General features: G+C 43.1%; 1 protein-coding gene across 1 annotated transcript; it reads left to right on the forward strand.

Moving 5' to 3' along the window:
• The first annotated feature begins 14,441 nt into the window (after nucleotides 1–14,441).
• Nucleotides 14,442–15,344, forward strand: LOC142255833 (olfactory receptor 5V1-like). The gene has a single exon (XM_075327280.1). It carries the CDS (start codon nucleotides 14,442–14,444, stop codon nucleotides 15,342–15,344), a length of 903 nt encoding a protein of 300 aa, XP_075183395.1.
• The last annotated feature ends 9,152 nt before the right edge of the window (nucleotides 15,345–24,496 follow it).

Raw genomic sequence — 24,496 nt, forward strand, 5'->3', positions numbered from 1 at the left:
CTCCCCCCCTTATCTCCACCCATAGGGACTCTACATTCTCAGTATCCTCACATATGTTGTCACGCAGGATGGGTTTTAAGGATGATTTTACATATAGACACACACCTCCCCCTCGCTTATTTGTACGGTCATTCCTGAATAGGCTATAACCCTGTAAATTAACAGCCCAGTCATAGCTCTCATCCAGCCATGTCTCTGATATCCCCACTATATCATAATTTTCTTCCAACAATATTAATTCTAATTCCTCCACCTTATTTGTGAGGCTTCGGGCATTAGTGTACATGCACGTTACGTATGACTCTGTACCTGTATTCCTGCTTACTGTATTAACTGCCCTAACCCTTCCCCCCGTACCACCCCCAATTTCATTACTTGTGCCCTGGTCACTATCTGCACTACATTCCCCTTCTATAAAGTGAATACCCTCGCCCTCCATTCCTAGTTTAAACACTCCTCCAAGCTTCTAGCCATTTTCTGCCCCAGCAGAGCTGCACCTTCCCCATTAAGATGCAGCCCATCCCTAGCATAGAATCTGTAGCCAACTGAAAAGTTTGCCCAATTCTCCAGGAACCCAAAACCCTTTTTCCTACACCAATTCCTGAGCCACCTGTTAACCTCCCTGATCTCTCTTTGCCTCTCTGGTGTGGCTCGTGGCACAGGTAGTATTTCCGAAAATACCACCTTTGAGGTCCATGCTTTAAGCTTACAACCTAATTCCCTGAAATCATCTTTAAGGACCTTCCACCTACCTCTAACTTTGTCATTTGTGCCAATGTGTACAATGACCGCTGGGTCCTCCCCAGCCCCTCCCAGTAATCTGTCAACCCGATCAGCGATGTGCCGAACTCGAGCGCCAGGAAGACAACACACTGTTCGGCGATCTCTATCTTTGTGACAGATTGCCCTATCTGTCCCCCTAATAATTGAGTCCCCCACTACCAGTACCTGTCTTGCCTGCCCTGCACTCCTATTCCCCCCCTTACTGGAGCAGACACTCCTCTGGCGTTCAGAGGTCATGCCTTGCTGCAGCAATGCTACCCCTGTAATGACATCCCCCTCATCTGCCAAGTTTGCAAACCTATTGGGGTGTGTCAGTTCAGGACTAGCCTTCCTAGCACTTTTCCCTTTACCCCCCTTTCTAACTGTCACCCAGCTACCTACCTCACCGTCCTGCCGCTCCCTACTACGATCCTCCCCCACATCTGACCCAGCAAGCTGCTGCTCAGTGAGCAGCACACTCCTTTCCATATTGCTAATGCATCTCAGAGTTGCCAGCTGCTCATTTCGATCCAGTACCTGGGCTTCCAAATGTGCAACTTGCTCACATCTCGAACAACAGTATGCACCCTCGAACGGCTTTTCAAGGACTGCATACATGAGACAAGATGTACACTGGATCGCATTAGCAATAGTGGAGCACATTTTCTAATGGGGATAGCACTAAACAAATGTTAAGTAATTAAACAACTTAATACAAACAATTCTACTCACACTTTTGCTCACACTTTGCTCACTCACGCTCACAATGAAGAAGACAGGCTAAAATTTGCGCGCCGCTAGGCTAGTTTTTGTGCATAAAGAAGATATTGATGTCTTTTACCTTAAGTTAAGTAGCACAAGAAGAAACTGTGACTTTAACACCTACAAAAAAATGAAAAAATTAGTAAAACCAATATTGCTAAGTCTATTCTGCAATTCGTAATTTGCATTTTTTTTAATTGATAGTATTTATTGCTGTTTTTTGCACCAAATTCTTCTATATGGTGTATGGTGATTGAGGACTTTTAAGCAAAATCAATGATGCTCTTTTTCTGTGATTTTGTTTTTAATTAAAAAGTTCCACAATCCTTTAGAAGGATGCACAATAGTCTTCAACTGTGCAAAAAAAGTGACATATTTTCTATTCCACTATAGTATTCAAATACAATAGATCAAAACCTTTGTAACATTTTGAAAACTTGTAAATGATGAATTAGGCTAAAACATCTGGATATAAGGGAAACCTCATCCAAATTGTAACCAAAAGAAAAGTGAAGCAGACAATGACATGGTGGTAAAAAGTCACACTATTTGTATGCCATAATTAATAACTTTCTAGCCTCCATCTGCTCATGCCACTTTTCTTAAAAGCTTTGTAAAAGGGTGTGGAGGCCCATACAACTCCAATACATTTACCATAATTGACGTCAGAAACTGGTATGAATTATAATGCAATGTCTGGTGCAGATTTGATTATTTTGGTGCCTGTACAGCAACCAATGTGTCAGATTTATTAAATACTGTTTACCTCTGAATACAAAAATTAAAAATCTACACGCCCCTATTAAAATGCAAGATTATTGTCATGTAAAAATAATACTAATAAGAATAATTTCAGAACTTTTATCTTCTTTAATATAACGTATAGTCTGTACAAATCCATTTTGGATAGAAAAAGAAAAGAAAGAACTAAAATAATGTGTTTGCATAAATATGCACACCCTTAAACTAATACCTTATTAAAGTACCTTTTGAATTTCTTACAGTATTCAGTCTTTTTGGGTAGACGTTTATCAGCATGACACATCTAGAATCGGAAATCTTTGCCCACTCTTCCTTGCAGTAGCTCCAAATCTGTCAGATTGTGAAGACATCTCCTAGGTACGGCGCCCTCTTCAGGTCATGCACATACTTTCAGTTGGATTTAGGTCTCGGCTCTAGATTGGCTATTCCAATACTTTGATACTCTTCTGGCAAAGCTTTTGTTAATTTGTAGGTTAGCTTAGGGTCGTTGTAGTGCTGAAAGGTGAAATTCCTCTTCATCTTCAGCTTTTTAGCAGAGGCCTGAAGGTTTTTTGGAAAATGAACTGATTTTTGGAACTATTCATAATTTCTTATACCTTCTCTAAAGCCCCTATTCCAGAAGTAAAAAAAAACAGCCCCAAAGCATAATGCTGCCTCCACCATGCCTCACTGTGGTTATGTTATTCTCTTGGTGATGGCAAATTTTGGCTTTACCCCAAATATGGAATGTAGCAAAAAATTTCAACCTTGGTCTCATTAGACCAAAACACGTTTTCCCACATGCTTTTACCATACCTAATAAAAGGTTCTGGCAAAGAGAGGCAAGAGTGCATTTTTTCCTTTGTAAGAAAAGGCTTTAGTCTTGCTAACTTACCCCAAACGCCAGACTTATGAAGAATATTGAAGACTGTTGTCACATGCAGTTCACGACTAGTACTTGCCAGAAATATCTGCAGCTCTTTTAATGGTATTGTAGGCCTCTTTACAGCCTCCCAGACTAGTTTTCATCTTGTCTTTAATTTTTGAGACACGTCCAGTTTTAGGCATTGTCACTGTTGGGCTCAGTTTAAGCCACTTCTTGATCACTATCTTCTCAGTGTTGCAGTCTATCTAAAGCTTTGGACATTTGTTTGTAACTTTTAGCAAAGAGATCCCTTTGCTGTGTTGTAAGCTGTCTCTGGTCATGGCTTTTGCTGTAAAATGCAACTAAGAAAATGTAATGAAAATCCTACTAGAACAGCTAAAATTTATATAGGATTATTCAGAATCCCTGTAAATGATGTTGACTGTACACTGACTACAATGTAAAATGAGTGTAAATTTGATTGGCGAATTCTGAACACAAGCACATCCCCATTTGTAAGAGGGTATTCTTACTTATGCAACCACATTAAGTTAGTTTAGTTATTTTATTTCTCCCTCAAAATGATTTCAGTTTGTTTTTCAATGGATTTGTACAGTTAATGGGTGAAATTAAAGGTGGAGAAGTTCTGAAATTCTTCTTCATGGTAAAGATGAGTGTAATTGCATATAAGTTACATGTAGCATGAAGCATATAGATGTCATATACAAATGTGACCCTCACCTGAGTGTCAGCAGAAGTCTTACTAGCCTAGAAGAAATGTAACATAAAATAGCAGTTTTCTATTAGAGAAAATACTTACCTACATGTAATAACCTAATACTCCACACTGCTCTATGCATTCAGTACACATACACACTGACCTCTACCTAATAAAATCTCATGGAAACAGTGAGTATTTATTGTAGAAGAGGCGGCCGCTGTGGAAATTCTTCTCCCAATTGTCATTTTGCATAATGATTCTAATAATTACCTAATTAATCCAGGTGAACAAAAACAAAGAAAAATTATTAACCTTTAAAGTGCATCTCGTATAGATGTGTATGGATATTTTGACCTATATATTATTTAGTATTTTTTACCTTTTGGTCATTAAACATTGAATTGGAAGGTTTGTTTTGAATAGGTTGGATGTCTATTTGGTCTTTCTGGATTGCACCTAATATACCTTATTCAGTGTGATGTGCCTATTACACATTTTATGTGTGTGTTTTTAATATTTGAATTAATAAAATTTGTATTTTTTGGAATCTTTGTGACTAAAAGCGTTTAAAATGGTCCCTTAGTTTGGCTCAGTAGGCTACACAATCATGGGGAAGACTGCTGACTTGACAGATGTCCAGAAGACAGTCATTGACACACTCCACAAGGAGGGAAAGCCACAAAAGGTCATTGGTAAAGAAGCTGTCTGTTCACAGAGTGCTGTATCCAAGCACATTAATGATAAGTTGAGTGGAAGGAAAATGTGTGGTAGAAATATGTGCACAAGCAACTGGGATAACTGCAGCCTTTTTAGATAGGATTGTTAAGAAAAGGCCATTCAAAAATTTGAGGGAGATTCACAAGGAGTGGACACTGCTGGAGTCAGTGCTTCAAGAGCCACCACACACAGACGTATCCAGGACATGGGCTACAAGTGTCACATTCCTTGTTTCAAGCCACTCATGATCAATAGACAACGCCAGAAGCGTCTTACCTGGGCCAAAGAGAAAAAACCTGAACTGTTGCTCAGAGGTCCAAGGTGTTGTTTTCAGATGAAAGTAAATTTTACATTTCATTTGTAAATCCAGGTCCCAGAGTCTGGAGGAAGAGTGGAGAGGCCACAATCCAAGCTGCTTGAGGTCTAGTGTGAAGTCTCCACAATCAGTGATGGTTTGGGGAGCCATGTCATCTGCTGGTGTAGGTCCACTGTGTTTTATCAAGACCAAAGTCAGCGCAGCCATCTACCAGGAAATTGTAGAGCACTTCATGCTTCCCTCTGCTGACAAGCTTTTTGGAGATGGAAATGTCATTTTACAGCAGGACTTGGCACCTGTCCACACGGCCAAAAGTACTAATACCTGGTTTAATAACCACAGTATCACTGTGCCTGATTGGCCAACAAACTTGCCTGACCTAAACCCCATAGAGAATCTATGAGGTATTGTCAAGAGGAAGATGAGAGACACCAGACCCAACAATCCAGACAAGCTGAAGGCTGCTATCAAAGCAACCTGGGCTTCCATAACACCTCAGCAGTGCCACAGACTGATCGCCTCCATGCCACGCCGCATTGATGCAGTAATTCGTGCAAAAAGAGCTCCAACCAAGTATTGAGGCATTTACTGTACAGACTTTTCAGTAGGCACCAACATTTCTGTGTTTAAAATAATTTTTTCTGTTGTTCTTATATAATATTCTAATTTTCTGAGATAATGACTTTTTGGTTTTCACTGGCTGTAAGCCATAATCATCAACATTAACAGACATAAACAGTAAAAATACATCACTCTGTTTGTAATGACTCTATATAATATATGCGTTTACCCTTTTGTATTGAATTACTGAAATAAATCTATGGGGACAAGAATCCGGCTATTAAAAATGTTGGTAGAAGGGATAGGGGGATGGGAGCAAGCTCACTGTACTTACCAAGGCTGCGGCACAGCTGTACACCGCTCCCGCGGCTGCCCATTCACTTTTTTTTGGTCGCGCATCAGGCTCATACATATGCACTGCTTTCTCCGTATACCAGTGTCTGTGATTGGTTGCAGTGAGATGCGTCCCCTTCAAATCACAGACTCCACATGCGTCTATTGTGGTATAAAAATAAAATATTTGGCATAGGGTCCCCCCATATTATGATACCCAGCACAGATAAAGCATACGGCTACAGGCTGCAGCTCCTAGCCATGCACTTATCTTGGCTGTGTATCAAAATAGGAGGAACCGCCTGTGGCTTTTTTTAAAAAAACTATTTAAATAAATAATTTAAAAAAAATGATGTGCAGTCTACCCCCCAATTATGATACCCAGCCAAGATAAAGCCCAACAGTTGGATTCTAGTATTCTCAGACTGGGGAAGCCCACGGTTATTATTGGGCCGCCACCGAGCCTAAAAATAGCACCCAGAATTACCGCGTCCATTAGATGGTTGCAGTGAGATGTGTCCCCTTCCAATCACAGACTCCACATGCGTCTATTGTGGTATAAAAATAAATAAAATATTTGGCATAGGGTCCCCCCATATTATGATACCCAGCACAGATAAAGCATACAGCTACAGGCTGCAGCTCCCAGCCATGCACTTATCTTGGCTGTGTATCAAAATAGGAGGAACCGCCTGTGGCCTTTTTTTTAAAAAACTATTGTAATAAATAATTTAAAAAAATGATGTACAGTTTACCCCCCAATTATGATACTCAGCCAAGATAAAGCCCAACAGTTGGATTCTAGTATTCTCAGACTGGGGAAGCCCACGGTTATTATTGGGCCGCCACGAGCCTAAAAATAGCACCCGGAATTGCCGCGTCCATTAGATGGTTGCAGTGAGATGTGTTCCCTTCCAATCACAGACTCCACATGCGTCTATTGTGGTATAAAAATAAAATACCGTATTTTTCAGACCATAAGACGCACTTTTTTTCCCCCAACTGCTGGGGGAAAGTGGGGGGTGCGTCTTATGGTCTGAATGTGGCTGCGGGGAATGTGGGTGCTGCGGTGGAGTGGGTCATCGGGGGCACGAGCAGGCTGTAGCAGCCTGCCGTGACCACGTGGACCCGCTCATTTAATATGCACGCCCATCCCCCGCCCATTATCCCTCAGCGCTGAAGCAGGCACTGACAGGTGGGCGGGAAGATGGGCGGGGGATAAACAGCCGGCCCGCATGATCACCCCTGGCAACTACGGCCTGGAGTGGTCATGTGCAGCTGTATTCACTGCTCCCCGTGCATCATCATCAGCACGGGGTGCAGTGAATCAGTGTACAGTACTCACCTGTCCCCTGCAGCATCGCTCGTCCTCTCGTCTGTGTCAGCGGCAGCACGCTGAGTGGAGCCGTCCCTGTTACCCTGCTGAATCGCGATCATCTCCTATGTCTGTGCCGGCAGCTGGGTGGAGACTAGCGGCACGCACAGCGATGACGTCATCGCTGTGCGCACGTGTCCACACGTAGCCGCCGGCACAGACACAGGAGATGATCGCGATGCTGCAAGGGAATGGGGACGGCTCCACTCAGCGGCGCTGCCGCTGACACAGACGGGAGGACGAGCGATGCTGTAGGGAATGAGGTAAGGTGAGGTGAGTATGAACGTTTATTTTTTTATGTGCCACAGGATGTGGCCATACACCAGGATGGGGGTATATTATGAGCAGGATGAGGTCATATGAGCAGGATGGGGTTATATGAGCAGGTTGGGGTCATATGAGCAGGATGGGGGTATATGAGCAGGATGGGGTCATATGAGCAGGATGGAGTCATATGAGTAGGATCGGGGCATATCAGCAGGATGGGTTCATATGAGCAGGATGGGGTCATATGAGCAGGATGGGGTCATATGAGCAGGATGGGGGCATATCAGCAGGATGGGTTCATATGAGCAGGATGGGGGCATATCAGCAGGATGGGGTCATATGAGCAGGATGGGGTCATATGAGCAGGATGAGGTCATATCAGCAGGATGGGGTCATATGAGCAGGATGGAGTCATATGAGCAGGATGGGGGCATATCAGCAGGATGGGGACATATCAGCAGGATGGGGTCATATGAGCAGGATGGGGTCATATGAGCAGGATGGGGGCATATCAGCAGGATGGGGGCATATCAGCAGGATGGGGTCATATGAGCAGGATGGGGTCATATGAGCAGGATGGGGGCATAGCAGGATGGGGGCATATCAGCAGGATGTGGGCATATGAGCAGGATGGGGGCATATCAGCAGGATGGGGGCATATGAGCAGGATGGGAGTATATGAGCAGGATGGGGGTATATTATGAGCCGGATGGGGGTATATTATGAGCAGGATGGGGGTATATAAGCAGGATGGGGGTATATTATGAGCAGGATGGGGGTATATGAGCAGGATGGGGGTATATTATGAGCAGGGTGGGGGTATATGAGCAGGATGGGGGTATATAGCAGGATGGGGCCATATGCCATAATGGCTTATATAGCAGGATGCGGCCATATGCCAGTATATAGCAGGATGCGGCCATATGGCAGGATGACGGTATATAGCAGGATGAGGGACATATACTGTATATAAAAGGCAGGAGGATCATTACCAGGATGCGGCACCTTAGTAAAGAATTTGGGGACATTACCCCCATAACAGTGTCAGCAGTAGATCCTCGCCCCATAACAGTGTGTCATGACCACATGTTTTGCTTAAAATTTTATTTTCCTATTTTCCTCCTCTAAAACCAGGGTGCGTCTTATAGTCCGGTGCATCTTATAGTTCGAAAAATACGGTATTTGGCGTAGGGTCCCCTCATATTATGATACCCAGCAGAGATAAAGCATACGGCTACAGGCTGAATCTCCCAGCCATGCACTTATCTTGGCTGTGTATCAAAATAGGAGGAACCGCCTGTGGCCTTTTTTTTAAATAAACTATTTAAATAAATAATTTAAACAAATGATGTGCAGTCTACCCCCCAATTATGATACCCAGCCAAGATAAAGCCCGACAGCTGGATGCTAGTATTCTCAGACTGGGGAAGCCCATGGTTATTATTGGGCCACCACCAAGCCTAAAAATAGCACCCGGAATTGCCGCGTACATTAGATGCGACAAGCCCGCGCTTTACCTGGCTCTTGCCGATTGCCCTGGTGCGGTGGCAATTGGGGTAATATAAAAGGTTAATGGCAGCCTTCAGCTGCCATTAAACCCTAGATTAGTAATGGCAGGAGTCTATGAGACTCCCCCCATTACTAATTGATAAGTGAAACAAAATAAACACAAACACCGAAACAATCCTTTATTTGGAATAAATGACAGGAAACCACCCTCTTTCACAACGTTATTAACCTGAATACATGCCTGTAGGTCCGACGTAATCCACACGAGGTCCCACAACAATTCCAGCTCTGCTACATCTGAAGGCACAGCATACGATCATGAAACATGAACACCCATTGTGAGTTCCAGGCAGAGAATGAATGAGCTGTGTGATCAGCGGTGACGTCACTCATGTAAGTTGCAGCTGGAGGTTCTCACCGTCCTCCTCCTGTGACAATAGGTTACCTTACCTCAGACGACCTCAGATGTCCTCATTAAACTTGCTGGGAGATGCAGATTTGATGTGGACATTTTTACACCATATTCCTGCACCCATTCTACACCTCCTTGCAAAAGAATCACATCACTACGTCATCATACCTCATGCAATTTTTTTGCCAAGAGGTGTTGATTGGGTGCATGAATATGGTGTAAAAATTTCATCACCAAATTTCCATCTTTTTACCCAAAAATGCAAGAAAAAAACATTTTTTCTGGCAGGAGGTGCAAATTTTGTGCTGAAATCTGGTGGAGACATTTCAGCACCAAATTTGCACCTCCGGGCAGAAAAAAACATTTTTTTAGCATTTTTGGCCAAGAGATGCAAATTTGGGGATGAAAATTTTACACTATATTCATGCACCCAACTTACACCTACTGGCAAGAAAACGCACCTTTGCAACTAGAAGTGCAAATTTAGTTCTGAAATCTGGTGCAGACATTTCAGCACCAAATTTGGACCTCCTGGTAGAAAACTGCCCTGAACTAGAGTCAAAACTTTTTTTTTTTTGCACTTTTTGGCCAAAAGATGCAAATTTGGTGATAACATTTTACACCATATTCATGCACCTAATCTACACCTCCTGGGAAAAAAATTGCATCAAAACCGCATGCGTTATGATTCGGTAGTGATGCGTTGTTTTGCTAGGAGGTGTAGATTGAGTGCAGGAATATGGTGTAAAAATGTCAGCACCAAATCTGCCTTTCTTGGCAAAAAAATGGGTTTTTTTGCCAGGAGATGCAGGTCTGTGAACCTGATTTTACTGAAGTCACCTGAGGTCCAATGCGGTTACAGGTGGAGGTCTTGGGAACTTCCTACTGTACTGCAAATAACCTGAGTGACATCATTGCTGATCATACTGCTCATTCATTCTCTGCCTGACCCTCACAGCATTTGGTCATGTACCATAATCACACGCTGTGATTTCAGATATGTAGCAGAGCTTGAATCATCGTGGTACCTTGTGTGGATTATTATAGACCTGCAGGGGTGTTTTGGGGTTAATAAATTGGTGAAAGAGGGTGTTTTCTTGTATTTTATTTCAAATATAAGATATTTTTGTTGTTTGTGTTTACTTACTTTCACTTACAGATTAGTAATGGGGGGGTCTCATAGACCCTCCCCATTACCAATGTAGGGCTTAGTGTCAGCTGATGGCTAGTATTAATTACTTATATTACCCTGATTGCCACTGCACCAGGGCAATCGAGAAGAGCTGGGTAAAGTTACGGGACCCTTGCATCTAATGAATGCGACAATTCCGGGCAGCTGCAGCCTTCTATTTTTAGGCTAGGGGCGGCCCAATAAGCATGGGTCTTCTCCACCTGAGAATACCAGCCCCAAGCTGTAGGGCTTTATCATGACTGGGTATCATAATTGGGGGGACTGCACACCATTTATAAAATTATTTATTTAAAAAATTAAAAAAATCCGCAAGCAGTTCCTCTTATTTTTAAACACAGCCAAGGTAAGTGCACAGCTGGAGCCTGCAGCCTTTAGCTATAAGCTTTATCTGTGCTGGGTATTATAATATGGGGGGACCCCTCACCAAATATTTTATTTTTCTATTTTTATACCACGATATTGATCCGCAGGCAGCGCCTGTGATTGGTTGCAGTCAGATGCTGTCACACAGGCTGGGGAGGCGCATCTGACTGCAAGCAATCACAGATGCCAGGACGTCGGGCGGGAAAAGCAGTACATATGGATGGGCAATAATGAGCAACCCAGGAAGTGAAGGAGAGGCTGCGGTAACAGTGTACAGCCATGCTGGAGCTTCCATAAGTATAATGTGCTTGCTTCATTCTTTTTTTGTCTTTATTTTAATTTGATTTTCTTGATTGCTGGATCCGGATCAGTAACCAGAATCCCGAGACTGGGTCCGGCTCTTGGGTACCTTTGAAACCATGTGGATTCGGACTTTTACAGTCCAGGTCCGCCCATCACTAGTTATAGGGTTATTTCTTTGATCCACTAGCGTCCATAAGACAAAGACAAAGCTGTGTAAGTTGTATGGGGACAGAACACATCTGATCTCTACTTTCCATCACTCATAACACCACTAGGTAACCTATCAAATCTTTTTCACATTTTTCAAGTGTACTTGTCAAATTAAACACTGTTTAAAACATAAATGTATTAATTTTTCTCAATTAAAACAAATGCAATTAATTTTCAAATTCCCAGCTCTCTTCAGTCTTGAACGTCCCTGAAGATCTCCTCAATATTACAGTATATCCCCAGGTTCCCCTCTGATATTCTTATATAACGCCTACGAAACACAATGCTGATCAGAGGATCCTGCAGGAACTTCCTAAGGATTAATATATTATAACCTATTCCTCTGATAGAAATTATTACTGCACTTGATCCACTCACAATTCACATAAAGCACAGGATTGTTTCTTGGTCTGATAAATCAGTAAAGATCCATATATCCAGCTACAGCTCTGTTTAGGCCATGCTTATTGTTGCCAGCCCAGGTCAGGTACCCACCTTTAATTCAGGGCTGAGATAAAGTCTAGGGCAGGGAGAATATTGTTTTATTTATTTTCTACCACTATTAGAGTTGCTAAATACGGTAGGTCCCATGTCATTAGTTGTTTTGTCTAGGAATGTAAATGATCACACATTAAAAGGTTTTTACCATATGACTGATAAACTTCTCCGGTAGCAAGACATTGCCCATTGAAGAATATTAGCTGGAAAGGTTATAATGAAGTGAAACTCTACTACAAATACTATGTGTGGGTAGACTTTATCGATTGTGTTTACTTATATAGTGATAACATATTGCACAGCGTTTTATAGACATTATCACCACTGTCCCCATTGAGGAGCTCACAAACTAAATTCCCCATCGGTATGTCTTTGGAATGTGGAGGAATTCCAAACAAGCATGAGCTCTTTGCAGATGTCATCCTTGGTGGGATCTAAAACCCAAGATCCCAGCGCTTCAAAGCCTTCATGCCCAAAATAACCAGTCAGTCTTGCACATCAGAGATTAATGGGGTATGTATGGTATATATTATATGTTTTAAAAATAAGAATTGATAAAAAAATAAGTTCAGAAAGCTTTTAAATGAAAGATCTTCCAGTGGTTTTTGAATAAATGTTTAGTCAGGGAATCTTTATCCCACTCTTCTCCTTGTCTGTCTCTTTCCTTGTCTGTCTGTCTCTTTCACTGTTTGTTTACTTCTTTCCCTATCTGTCTATCTTTTTCCCCATCTGTCTCTCTTTCAATGTCTGTCACTGTCTGTCTCTTTCCCTGTGTCTGTCTCTTTCCCTGTGTCTGTCTCTTTATCTGTCTGTCTGTCTCTGTCTGTCTCTTTCCCTGTCTGTCTCTTTTTATGTCTGTCTGTCTCTTTCCATGTCTGTCTGTCTCTTTCCCTGTCTGTCTCTTTCTCTGTCTGTCCGTCTCTTTCCCTGTCTGTCTGTCTGTCTCTGTCTCTGTATGTCTATTTCCCTGGCTGCATTGTGACATGCCAACATTCCATTTAAGGGCTGCAGATTCTTCAGAAGTTCTGGCTGCATTGTGCCTTCCAGCTCCATTGACTTTAATAGAGGCAGTTTTTTTGGCAAATAACTGTAATGCTCAGGGTTAAAATTTCCCCTCAAAACATAGTCTATGATGTTCCCTGAGTCAAATGGGGTGTCTATGCAAAATTTTGTGATTGTGCGATGGTGCGAATTCCTTTAGTGGACACACACACACAAACACACACACACACACACACACACATGCATACATACAAACTGTACATACATACACTCATCTCTATATAATAGAAGATACAGTGTGTATACATATATATATATATATTTATATATATATATATATGTTTATGCCTAGCAAGCACGAGTAGTGTTTTTTTTCCCCATTTTATAACATTTTCTGCTCTGCTGTTCTCTTTTTGTATTACCAGATTAGTTCCTGAACTGTATGTCGAGGTTTAATTCTAGACCTGAATCTAAATAGGTCCTTGCTCAAGGAGTTCATGTGATTAAGTTAAACATAATTCATGTGACCAATGAAGACCTGGATGCCACAGGGAAGGTGTCCGCTGCTTTAGACCTTCTAACTTAGCCATAACAGAGACTGGATAGATTGCAAAGAGTGACATTCAGACTTAGAAGGAACCTTTCACATTGTACATGCAATTCAATGTATGGACAGCATGGAATAGAGAAGGAAAGCTGAGCAGAATTATATATAGTTTTAGAAAAGATTTAGTATAACTTGTATTTTATCAATTGAAATACCTGGTGAGCCAAATGGGCAGTTATACTCAGTGATTGACAGACAGCAATGTCTGTACACAGTCATATAAGGAAGACACTATGTCACTGAATAAGACCGCTTACTGAGATTGCATGCATACAATGACCAGGAATTTTAATGATTAAAATGCAATTTTTACTTAAATATTTCCCAAAAACATGCCTATCAACCTGATCATCTCCTCCTGCTTTTTATCATCCTGTCTGTAGACCAGATACCATTCTCAACATGACAGGTTCCCTTTTAATGCAGCTTTTATTACATGGTCACTTGTTTTTCCAGCCTTCGCAGGAGACATGTTCAATCTCCTGAAGTTTCCTTCAGTGGTAACAAATGATTGATTACTTGTAAGGCCCTCCTTTACAGGAGTTGACCAAATTTGATCTAAAATCAAGCTTAGAGACATCTGGTAGTGGAAATATCTCAGCTGCACTAATGCTGATTAAGTGCCTTGGAGAAAGCTGAACCTCTCTTCATGAAGGTGGACATTTTCATTCACATGACATGAAAAAGGATGACTTTGAGTGGAATTTACCTTTAAAATCTTTCTTTTGATCATTAGTAAAGACGGTTGGATGTTGTATTTTTTACCATGGAGCCCTCACTTCCTAGCCAATGACATGTTATTTTAGTTGGCCTTCCACCACCATAATATTGTGATATCCAGAATTTTGACCGTAATGGTCCATCAAATTCACACTGTGATCTTGTTTTCATAGACATTTTAATGGGATCTGAAAACAATACAGCTATGGAGGACTTTACCGACTTTATCCTACTGGGATTCTCCGAGAGACCAATTATCTGTTCATTTTTAATCACTATGACATACATCATGGTTCTTATAGCTAATTTGTCTGTATTTAGTATCATCCAGATAGACAACCATCTCCAGACTCCAATGTACTTTTTCTTGTGTTGCTTGTCCATCTTGGATGTGTGTTACTCTACGGTCACCCTTCCAGCTATGCTGATAAATGCTGCAACAGGGAATAGGAAAATAACCTTCAGCTGGTGCTTTATCCAGCTTTATTTCTTTATCTGTGCTGGAGGTACTGAATGTCTTCTTCTGGCCGCCATGGCCTATGACCGATATATAGCCATATGTAACCCACTCCGCTATATTCTAATTATGAACAAAAGGTTCTGCTCCTACATTGTGGCAGGATGTTTCTTGATTGGACTCATAAATGCCATGTGTAACACATTTATGACTTTGAACCTAACATTTTGTGGACCTCGTCATATCAACAATTTTCTCTGCGATGTTCTTCCAATGTTGGAAGCTGCATGTAGTGACATATACAGTAATCAGACATTCATACAAGTAGACACAGTGGTGCTTGCAGTAACCACATTTTTAGTTGTGATGATCTCCTATGTCCACATCATTTCCACCATATTGAAAATCCACTCTTCAGAAGGAAGACAGAAGGTTTTCTCTACGTGTTCCTCCCACCTCATTGTCATCACATTTTTTTACATAACAGGTATTTTCAGCTACAATGGTCCAAAGTCAGGAGAATCTTTTACAGTCGTCCGAGTTTCATCCATTATCAACAGCGTGCTGCCTCCATTGGTGAACCCCGTTATATATTGCTTGAGAAATAAAGAGGTGAAAAGAGCTTTTAAAAAAGCAATAACTAGTTTTTAAAATGGAGAGCAAGAAAGACGTAAGACTTGAAGTTCATATGTAGCATGTGACCCTAAGACACGCCACCAGTAAAGAGACCTCCTTGAGTCATTGTTTTCTCTTTACGCTATCAAACATTTTATAAAATCCTAGGCAGTTCCTCTAGGAAGGTCCCTCATCTACCATGTGCTATTTATAGTACTGTTGTCTTTTTTTGGTGCAAAAGGGTCTTTTACCCCCTCTTGACTAGGTGGTATGACATGGTAAGACATGTAGTAGTATGTTCAAAATGTATTCACACAATTTTGAGGTGGATTATGAGGCAAGCTCTGTATATAGGAACTTTGCATTATGATGGTGCATAATTGCACTTTCTAATGGATCTATGAAGAACAACTTTGGCAAAACGTAGTGCTCTGCGACCGATCCTGGAAGCTCTGAGAGAGAAACATCCCTGATACCAGAGGCTTTCCCTTCCAACTGCAAGTACACAACCAACAAAGAACCTTCTTCCTGAAAGGGATTGCTATTATCCCTGGAGGACTTGGATTTGCCTTCAATCACAATAACTGAGTGATCTACTAATCCACTCACTCCTCTGGATTCCTATAGAAATCGTCACCGACTGCATCTGCTTCAAAGATAAAGAGGCAGGTGGCCTTTTCTTGGATGAGTTGAACAGTGATAGCCTACAATATATGGTCATTATTGACTTTTTTGCAGTCTCAGTCATGATATTTCCTAATATAGACTAATGTTCACTCATGTGTTTAGATTGTAGATAGTGTTCTGAATGGCCCATCTACCATGATAGTAGCCCTTACAGTCCAAAACCCGTTCTATGGATCATAATTAGCAGGGTCACAGGTTATGCTTTATTTACTTACTGTTTCTTTGTCTAACATGTTAATATTATCTGCATTAACACTTACAATTTATTGGTCTGGGACTGAGTATCAAAACTTTCTCTTGCATTGACGTTGAATCTAAAAGGTTATTTGAACCTTTATGTACACATGTTGGTTACACTAGATCACAGGCATGCATTTTATATTGCTGACTGTTGTGTTCTTTCTTTCTGTAGAATAATATAAACAATATACATAATTATGAGCTTTTTAGCCAATAGAGGCGGTGAACATAGTTCAGACCCAATTCTGAAATCTAAAAGGTTCAGTATTGCCTTCCACAAAAACTTGCCCTTTACCTTGGTAGGGTTGGATGGCGATGAAAATGGTTGCTTTTGGTTGCTGAAAGATTCAATTTTGAACCAAGTCTATACTCTTGCTAATCTTCCAAACAAGATTATAGTGAGGGTCAGTCAAAGGTATGGAATAAGGTTTCATAGAGGACATCATTATCCTATAGGAACTCCAATTTGATGATATACAAATGTGACGCCCTGGCTTATCAGGTCGTCACAGGGTATTGTGCAATCTTCCCTCTGTGCAATATCCACCTCCTCCTTGGTTACGGGTCCCTAACCATTGGTGTTGCCAAAACCAGCTAATCAAAATCCTAGGAATACTCTGCACCACACCCACCAGACACACCAGTGGACGGCCTGAGTGGAATAGGGTCACCCACTTGGGGGGTTGGTTAAGAGGAGGTCAGGAGTGTCATGAGAAGGCCAGTGTAGTGTTGGAGGTGAAGGAGAGAGGAGGTCAGGAGCTGGGCTCCTTGGAAGTACTAGGTAGCAGACGTTGGTCTGGGCCTGGTAGGAGCTGGACCCCCGGTCGCAGGGGATCATGACAAGAGGCACAGCATTGTCGTGGAGGACAGCAGGCGGCCTTGTACTATCACCGGGCTGGGACCAGGGCATGACGGGGTACGTGGACCCTAGGTCAGGGAGTAGCTTTAAGCAACCTGACAATTTACCCGACGAGAACGGAGCCTTCAAGATCTGCTCTCCACCCACTCCAAAATCGAGGTACTAGCGCAACGAGGGGGATAGGACTTTCCCCACATATGGTCCAGGAAATCCCAAGCGTGAACCCTGAGAGCAAGCTCCCTCAGTTAGTCATACTGGGGAGCGGGACCTGATTTAGTTTTAAGCTATAGGGGCCAACTAAGAAGAGAACAAGGTGCCAAGGGAAAGGTCAGAGATCAACAGGCAACACCAGCAGGAATGGGACCCAAACATGCTCTCCCTCAGCAGCGGCAGTGTCCAGAACTTTGGCTTACTAAGTTGTCAGCGTTATTGGACTGAGTGAGTAGGCCTGTGACCCTTACCTCCCCAACGGCACATCCCTGTCACCATCACCGAGTCCCGGGGCATCCCCCTACCCGTGGAGGGGTTAAACACTTGGCTGCCCTCTCCATCACCACCGGGTACTCCCAGCTGCTGTGGTGGTACTCCACCTTACCAAACACCACGGAAGGCGTCACGAACTGTAAATACACCATCCCCTGTGTATACCCCCTTAATTTTGAGTGGCCGCATGACCCCCCAGGTCCCAAAGGCCCTCGAGCCACGGCGGATCCGGATCCGAGCAGCCCGGCTGCTGACGTGGGGGCGGCACACAAGATGTTGGATTTTTCGGTGGGTAAGTCCTCGATTTCCCCTACCCAGTAATCCTCATTAAAAACAATCTATTCAAATTACAGTCAGTGGATGTTTGGTGTGTGTTACTGCCCAAAGATAAAGACTGCACTCATTACTCATCAGTTCACAATTCAAATTGCAAAATTGATTATTTTTTGATCATTCACCACTTGCTGAACTGTAGTCCCTTAGCCTCTGTTGGCTCCATGACCTGGTCGGATCATGCTCTCATTTTTTTCACTTTTCAGCCACCAAATGCTTCTTCTCGTCCATGTCCAATACATCTAAACCCAGTTATTACACAATGCTTCTCTAGCTGCTATAGAGCACAAGAGCTCTGACTTCTTACTCCATCATAAAACTGACAGCACCCCAAAAACCATTCAATGGCATATTCAAAGTGTGTACTCAGAGGCGATGTTATCAGAGAAGTCACTAGATTAACGAGAAAGAAATCATCTCAGATAGAAAATTTATTGAAACAAATACATTTTCTGGAACAATCCCATAGACAAAACCCATCTCCTCCAACTCTTATTAACCTAAATAACCAAAATGATGACTTGAAGAAACTCTTAAGGGTGCTTTACACGCTGTGATATCGCTACCGATATATCGTCGGGGTCATGTCGTTAGTGACGCACATCCAGCGCCGGTAGCGACATTGCAGCACGTAAAACCTCTGAGCGACCTAAAACGATCGCAAAAGAGGTAAAATTCGTTGGTGTTGGAGAGGTCGCTCCAACACCAAAAATCATTGACAGGTGAGTAGCGATGTTGTTCGTCGTTCCTGCGGCAGCACACATTGCTATGTGTGACACCGCAGGAACGACGAACATCTCCTTACCTGCGTCCACCGGCAATGCGGGAGGAAGGGATTGTTCGGCGGTCACAGCGACCTCGCTGGCAAGGTATGTGCATGTGACGCTGCCGTAGCAATAATTTTCGCTACGACAGCGATCACCACATATCGCAAGAACTACGGGGGCGGGTGCTATTGCACTGGACATCACTAGCAATCGCCAGCGATGTCGCAGCGTGTAAAGCACCCTTTAGATCAGAGTTACTGTAAACGCAAAGAAAGGGTACAACAGTTTATGTACGGATTTGCTGATAAATTCGGCGGTCTGTTGGATAGAAGCATTCAGTCTATGGATATGTTCACAAAGGGCTTTTTTGGTAAGTTTTTTTTCCTGACCAAAATTGATCCTGTGGCAGGAAATCTTCTTTGAGTCATCTGCGTTTTTGGTAAGTTTTTCATGTGTTTTTTAGTGGTGTTTTTGCTGCAGATTTGGTGCGGATTTGTTGCTTTTCTTTTCTAAAAATTGGGTTGTATCAATGAAAAAACGCAGCAAATCTGCAGCAAAGAATTGACATGCTCATTCTTTAAAAACCTGACCAAAAACGCAGGTATTTGACTAAACAGTCAGGAAAAGAACCTGATGTGTTTGTGTGTGTGTGCATGAGATTTCAGATACCTCAAAGACTTTGCTGGGACTGTAAAAAGCAGCTTTTTATTAGCATGGATTTGCATAAAACCAAGGCAAATCTGCAGCTAAAAAAACGCAGTAAAAACTTACCAAAACACTACATATATTCCTTCTATTCAATCGGCATCGGGTATTGTGGTAAGTGAATCAAGACAAATTGCTGATACGTTCAAATACTATAAATCCTGCTACAACATTGAAGGCCAATACACAGATATCTCACCAGCTCACCTTCCAACAAAAATAGACCAATATTTAGATAAGACTGCCTTGCCCTCCCTGTATGATAAAGTACATACTTCTTTGGAGTAACCATTTAATGAGGAAGAAATTCGTCAGGTAATCAAGACATCCCCAACTGATAAGAGTCTAGTTACTCTGCTAAATTTTGGAAACTTTTGACCCCACAACTAACACCCTTCTTAACTAAAATATTTAATTCAGTTTCAACTACAATCACGTTTCCCAGGCAAACTCTTGAGGAACATATATCGGTTATACTAAAACCTGGGAAAGACCTGATATTGTGTCTTTCCCAGGCTTGTCTAGTTATCGACCAATCTCCCTAATTAACATTGATGTGGATACATTCTTCTCTAAAATCATTGCCACAAGACTAGCTCGCTTCCTACCTCGGCTTATGCATGACGATCAGGTGAGGTTTGTACCTCAGAGGGAAGCAAGAGATAACACAATTAAAACTCTGCTCCTTATTTCACATACAAAAGAATCCCATTTGTGTTTGATCAGTTGATGCAGAGAAGGCATTGACTGATTAAAGCTGGTGTCACACATAACGACGACGACAACGACGTCGCTGCTACGTCACCATTTTCTGTGACGTTGCAGCGACGTCCCGTCGCTGTCGCTGTGTGTGACATCCAGCAACGACCTGGCCCCTGCTGTGAGGTCGCCGGTCGTTGCTGAATGTCCAGCTTCATTATTTGGTCGTCACTCTCCCGCTGTGACACACACATCGCTGTGTGTGACAGCGAGAGAGCGACGAAATGAAGCGATCAGGAGCCGGCACTGGCAGCTGCGGTAAGCTGTAACCAGCGTAAACATCGGGTAACCAAGGGAAGACCTTTCCCTGGTTACCCGATGTTTACGCTGGTTACCAGCCTCCGCTCTTGCTGCCAGTGCCGGCTCCTGCACTGTGGCATGTGGCTGCAGTATGCATCGGGTAATTAACCCGATGTATACTGTAGCAAGGAGAGCAAGGAGCCAGCGCTAAGCAGTGCGCGCGGCTCCCTGCTCTCTGCACTGTGACATGTAGCTGCAGCACACATCGGGTTAATTAACCCGATGTGTACTGTAGGAGAGCAAGGAGCCAGCGCTAAGCGCGGCTCCCTGCTCTCTGCACATGTAGCACAGCGACGTTATGATCGCTGCTTCTGCTGTGTTTGACAACTAAGCAGCGATCATAACAGCGACTTACAAGGTCGCTGTTACGTCACCGAAAATGGTGACGTAACAGCGACGTCGTTGTCGCTGTCGCTTAGTGTGACACCAGCTTTAAGCTGGGGTCACACATAGCGACGCAGAAGTGATCACGACGGGCGACCTGACCTTATCAGGATCGCTGCTGCGTCGTTACATGGTCGCTGGTGAGCTGTCAAAGAGGCAGATCTCACCAGCGACCAGTGACCAGCCCCCAGCCAGCAGCGACACGTGGAAGCGATGCTGCGCTTGGTAACTAAGGTAAATATTGGGTAACCAAGGAAAGCACTTCTCTTGGTTACCCGATATTTACCTTAGTTACTAGCGTCCGCCGTTCTCATGCTGCCAGTGCCGGCTCCCTGTTCCCTGCACTCCTAGCCAGAGTACACATCGGGTTAATTACCCGATGTGTAATTCGGCTACGTGTGCAGGGAGCCAGCGCTAAGCGGTGTGCTCTCACGCTGCCAGTGCCGGCTCCCTGCTCACGTAGCTGGAGTACACATCGGGTAATTAACCCAATGTGTACTCTGGCTAGGAGTGCAGGGAACAGGGTGCCAGCACTGGCAGCGTGAGAGCGGCGGACGCTGGTAACGAAGGTAAATATCGGGTAACCAAGCAAAGGTACCTTGGTTACAGATTACCGCAGGCTGCCAGAAGCCGGTTCCTGCTCCCTGCTCGCTTCAGTTCGTCGCTATCTCTCGCTGTCACACACAGCGATGTGTGCTTCACATCGGGAGAGCAACGAGCAAAAAATGAAGCAGGACATTCAGCAACGACCGGCGACCTCACAACAGGGGCCAGGTCGTTGCTGGATGTCACACACAGTGACAGCGACGGGACGTTGCTGCTACGTCACAGAAAATGGTGACGTAGCAGCGACGTTGTTGTCGTCGTCGGTGTGTGTGACACCACCTTTAGTTGGCCATTTTTATGAAGTGCCCTTAAACAAATTAACCTTGGTCCTAACATACAGTAGGGGAAATAAGTATTTGATACCTTGCTGATTTTGTAAGTTTGCTCTCTGACAACGACATGAACAGTCTTTAATTTTAAGGGTAGGTTAATTTTAATAGTGAGAGATAGAATATCCAAAATAAAATCCAGAAAATCACATTGTATAAATTATATAAACTTATTTGCATTTTGCAGAGAGAAATAAGTATTTGATCTTTCTGGCAAACAAGACTTACTACTTGGTGGCAAAACCCTTGTTGGCAAGCACAGCAGTCAGACTTTTTTTGTAGTTGATGATGAGGTTTGCGCACATGTCAGGAGGAATTTTGGTTCACTCCTCTTTGAAGATCATCTCTAAATCATTAAGATTTTGAGGCTGTCACTTGGCATCTTGAAGCTTCAGCTCCCTCAATAAGTTTTTTATGGGATTAAGGTCTGGAGACTGGCTAGGCCACTCCATCACCTTAATATGCTTCTTTTTCAGCCATTCCTTTGTTGCCTTGGCTGTATATTTTGGGTCATTGTCATGCTGGAAGACCTAGCCATGACCCATTTTTAATGTCCTGGCAAAGGGAAGGAGGTTGTCACTCAGGAATTTATAGTACATGGCTCCATCCATTGTGCCATTGATGCGGTGAAGTAGTCCTGTGCCCTTAGGAGAGAAACACCCCCAAAACATAATGTTTCCACCTCCTTGCTTGACAGTGGGGACAGTGTTCTTTGGATAATAGGCAGCATTTCTCTTCCTCCAAACACGGCAAATTGAGTTAATGTCAAAAACCTCAATTTTTGTCTCATCTGACCACAGCACCTTCTCCAAATCACTCTCAGAATCATCCAGGTGTTCATTGGCAAACTTCAGATGGGCCTGCTGCACATGTGCCTTCTTGAACAGTGGAACTTTGTAGGCACTGCAGGACTTTGATCCATTATGGCGTAATGTGTTACCAATGGTTTTCTTGGTGACAGTGGTCCCAGCTGCCTTGAGATCATTAACAAGATCCCCCTTGTAGTTTTAGGTTGATCTCTCACCTTCCTCAGGATCCTGGATACCCAACGAGGTGAGATGTTGCATGGAGCCCCAGACCGATGTCAATTGACACTCATTTTGTATTTCTTCCATTTTCTTACTATTGCACAGTTGTTTCCTTCTCACCCAGCGTCTTACTTATGGTGTTGTAGCCCATTCCAGCCTTGTGCAGGTCTATGATCTTGTCCCTGACATCCTTAGAAAGCTCTTTGGTCTTGCCAATGTTGTAGAGGTTAGAGTCTGACTGATTAATTGAGTCTGTGGACAGGAGTCTTTTATACATGTGATAATTTAAGACAGCTGTCTGTAATGCAGGTAACGAGTTGATTAGGAGCATCTAACTGGTCTGTAGGAGCCAGAAGTCTTAATGGTTGGTAGGGGATCAAATACTTATTTCTCTCTGCAAAATACAAATAAACTTATATAATTTATACAATGTGATTTTCTGGATTTTATTTTTGATATTCTATCTCTCACTGTTAAATGAGCCTACCCTTAAAATTATAGACTGTTCATGTCTGTGTCAGTGGGCAAACTTACAAAATAAGCAAGGGATCACATACTTATTTCCCCCTTTATACTTAGTAAAATAATGGCTTTGTACAAGGATCCCTCAGCCAGTTTGTTGTAATGGTATTTACCCCGACTCTTTTGGGATTTCAAATGGTACTAGACAACGGTGCCTACTTTCCCCATTACATTACATCATTATAATGTAGGGGTGCAATCTATCATCCTCAAAGGCCACCAACAACGCATGTTTTCAGGATTTCCTTAGCATTGCACAGGTGATGGAATCATGACCCGTGCAGGTGATTACATTATCACTTGTGCAATACTAAGGAAATCTTGAAAACATGCGCTGTTGGTGACCCTTGAGGACTTGTGTTGTGCATGCCTGTTGGAATGGAATACTTGGCAATTGCTTTAAGGCTATGTGCACACGTTGCGTATTTGCATGCAGTTACGCTGTGTATTGCACTGCAGCGTAACTGCATGCGCCCTGCGTCCCCAGCATAATCTATGAAGATTGTGCTTAATACATGCGCAAGTTGCGTTTTATAACTCAGCAATTTGCATGCTGCCAAATCGCTGCATTCTAAAAAGCAACATGTCACTTCTTTTGTGTGCTTTGGATGCAGGTCCCGCTCTGTCTATGGTGGGGGCTGCATCCAGTGCGCATGAAATCGGCTTCTCACTGCATTCATTACGCAGTGTTTCAGCAGCGATTTGAAGCGCACATGTGCTGTTCAAATCGCTGCAGAAATTTCTGCAGGGACACAATGCAACGTGGGCACATACCATAAGAGACAACCCCATTATCCATGAAATCTACTTTGAATGCAACTCACATAACATTACACTGTATGCAGATGATCTTTAATTATGCATCACAAATCCTAAAATAACCCTTCACCAACCATTCTTCAAGAATCCTTCACCAACCTGTACAGTCGTTCACTATGTGTCAGACTTCTACTCTGCTCTGCTGATGCATGCAATGGTCTGAAAAATGTGTGCCAAACCTCAGAGAAATTGCTTCTGCCACTTAAACTACTGCTAATGTTTTTGTGATGACGATGCAACGTTCCTGTGGTTGGAACTCTAGAACTGTGATGCACGCTGCACTGTGTGCCTTTGTAACGGGGGCAGGGGGCTCCTCAGGGGGTGTAGTCGAGTCCCCTCGCCTTGTGGGCCGCAGGCTAAACCCCGG

This window comes from Anomaloglossus baeobatrachus, chromosome 11 (assembly GCF_048569485.1).
Source record: "Anomaloglossus baeobatrachus isolate aAnoBae1 chromosome 11, aAnoBae1.hap1, whole genome shotgun sequence".
Lineage (NCBI taxonomy): Eukaryota > Metazoa > Chordata > Amphibia > Anura > Aromobatidae > Anomaloglossus > Anomaloglossus baeobatrachus.

Excerpts from the sequence above, each read along its gene's own strand:
- LOC142255833 (XM_075327280.1), top strand. The coding sequence starts at position 14,442 with ATGGAGGACTTTACCGACTTTATCCTACTGGGATTCTCCGAGAGACCA.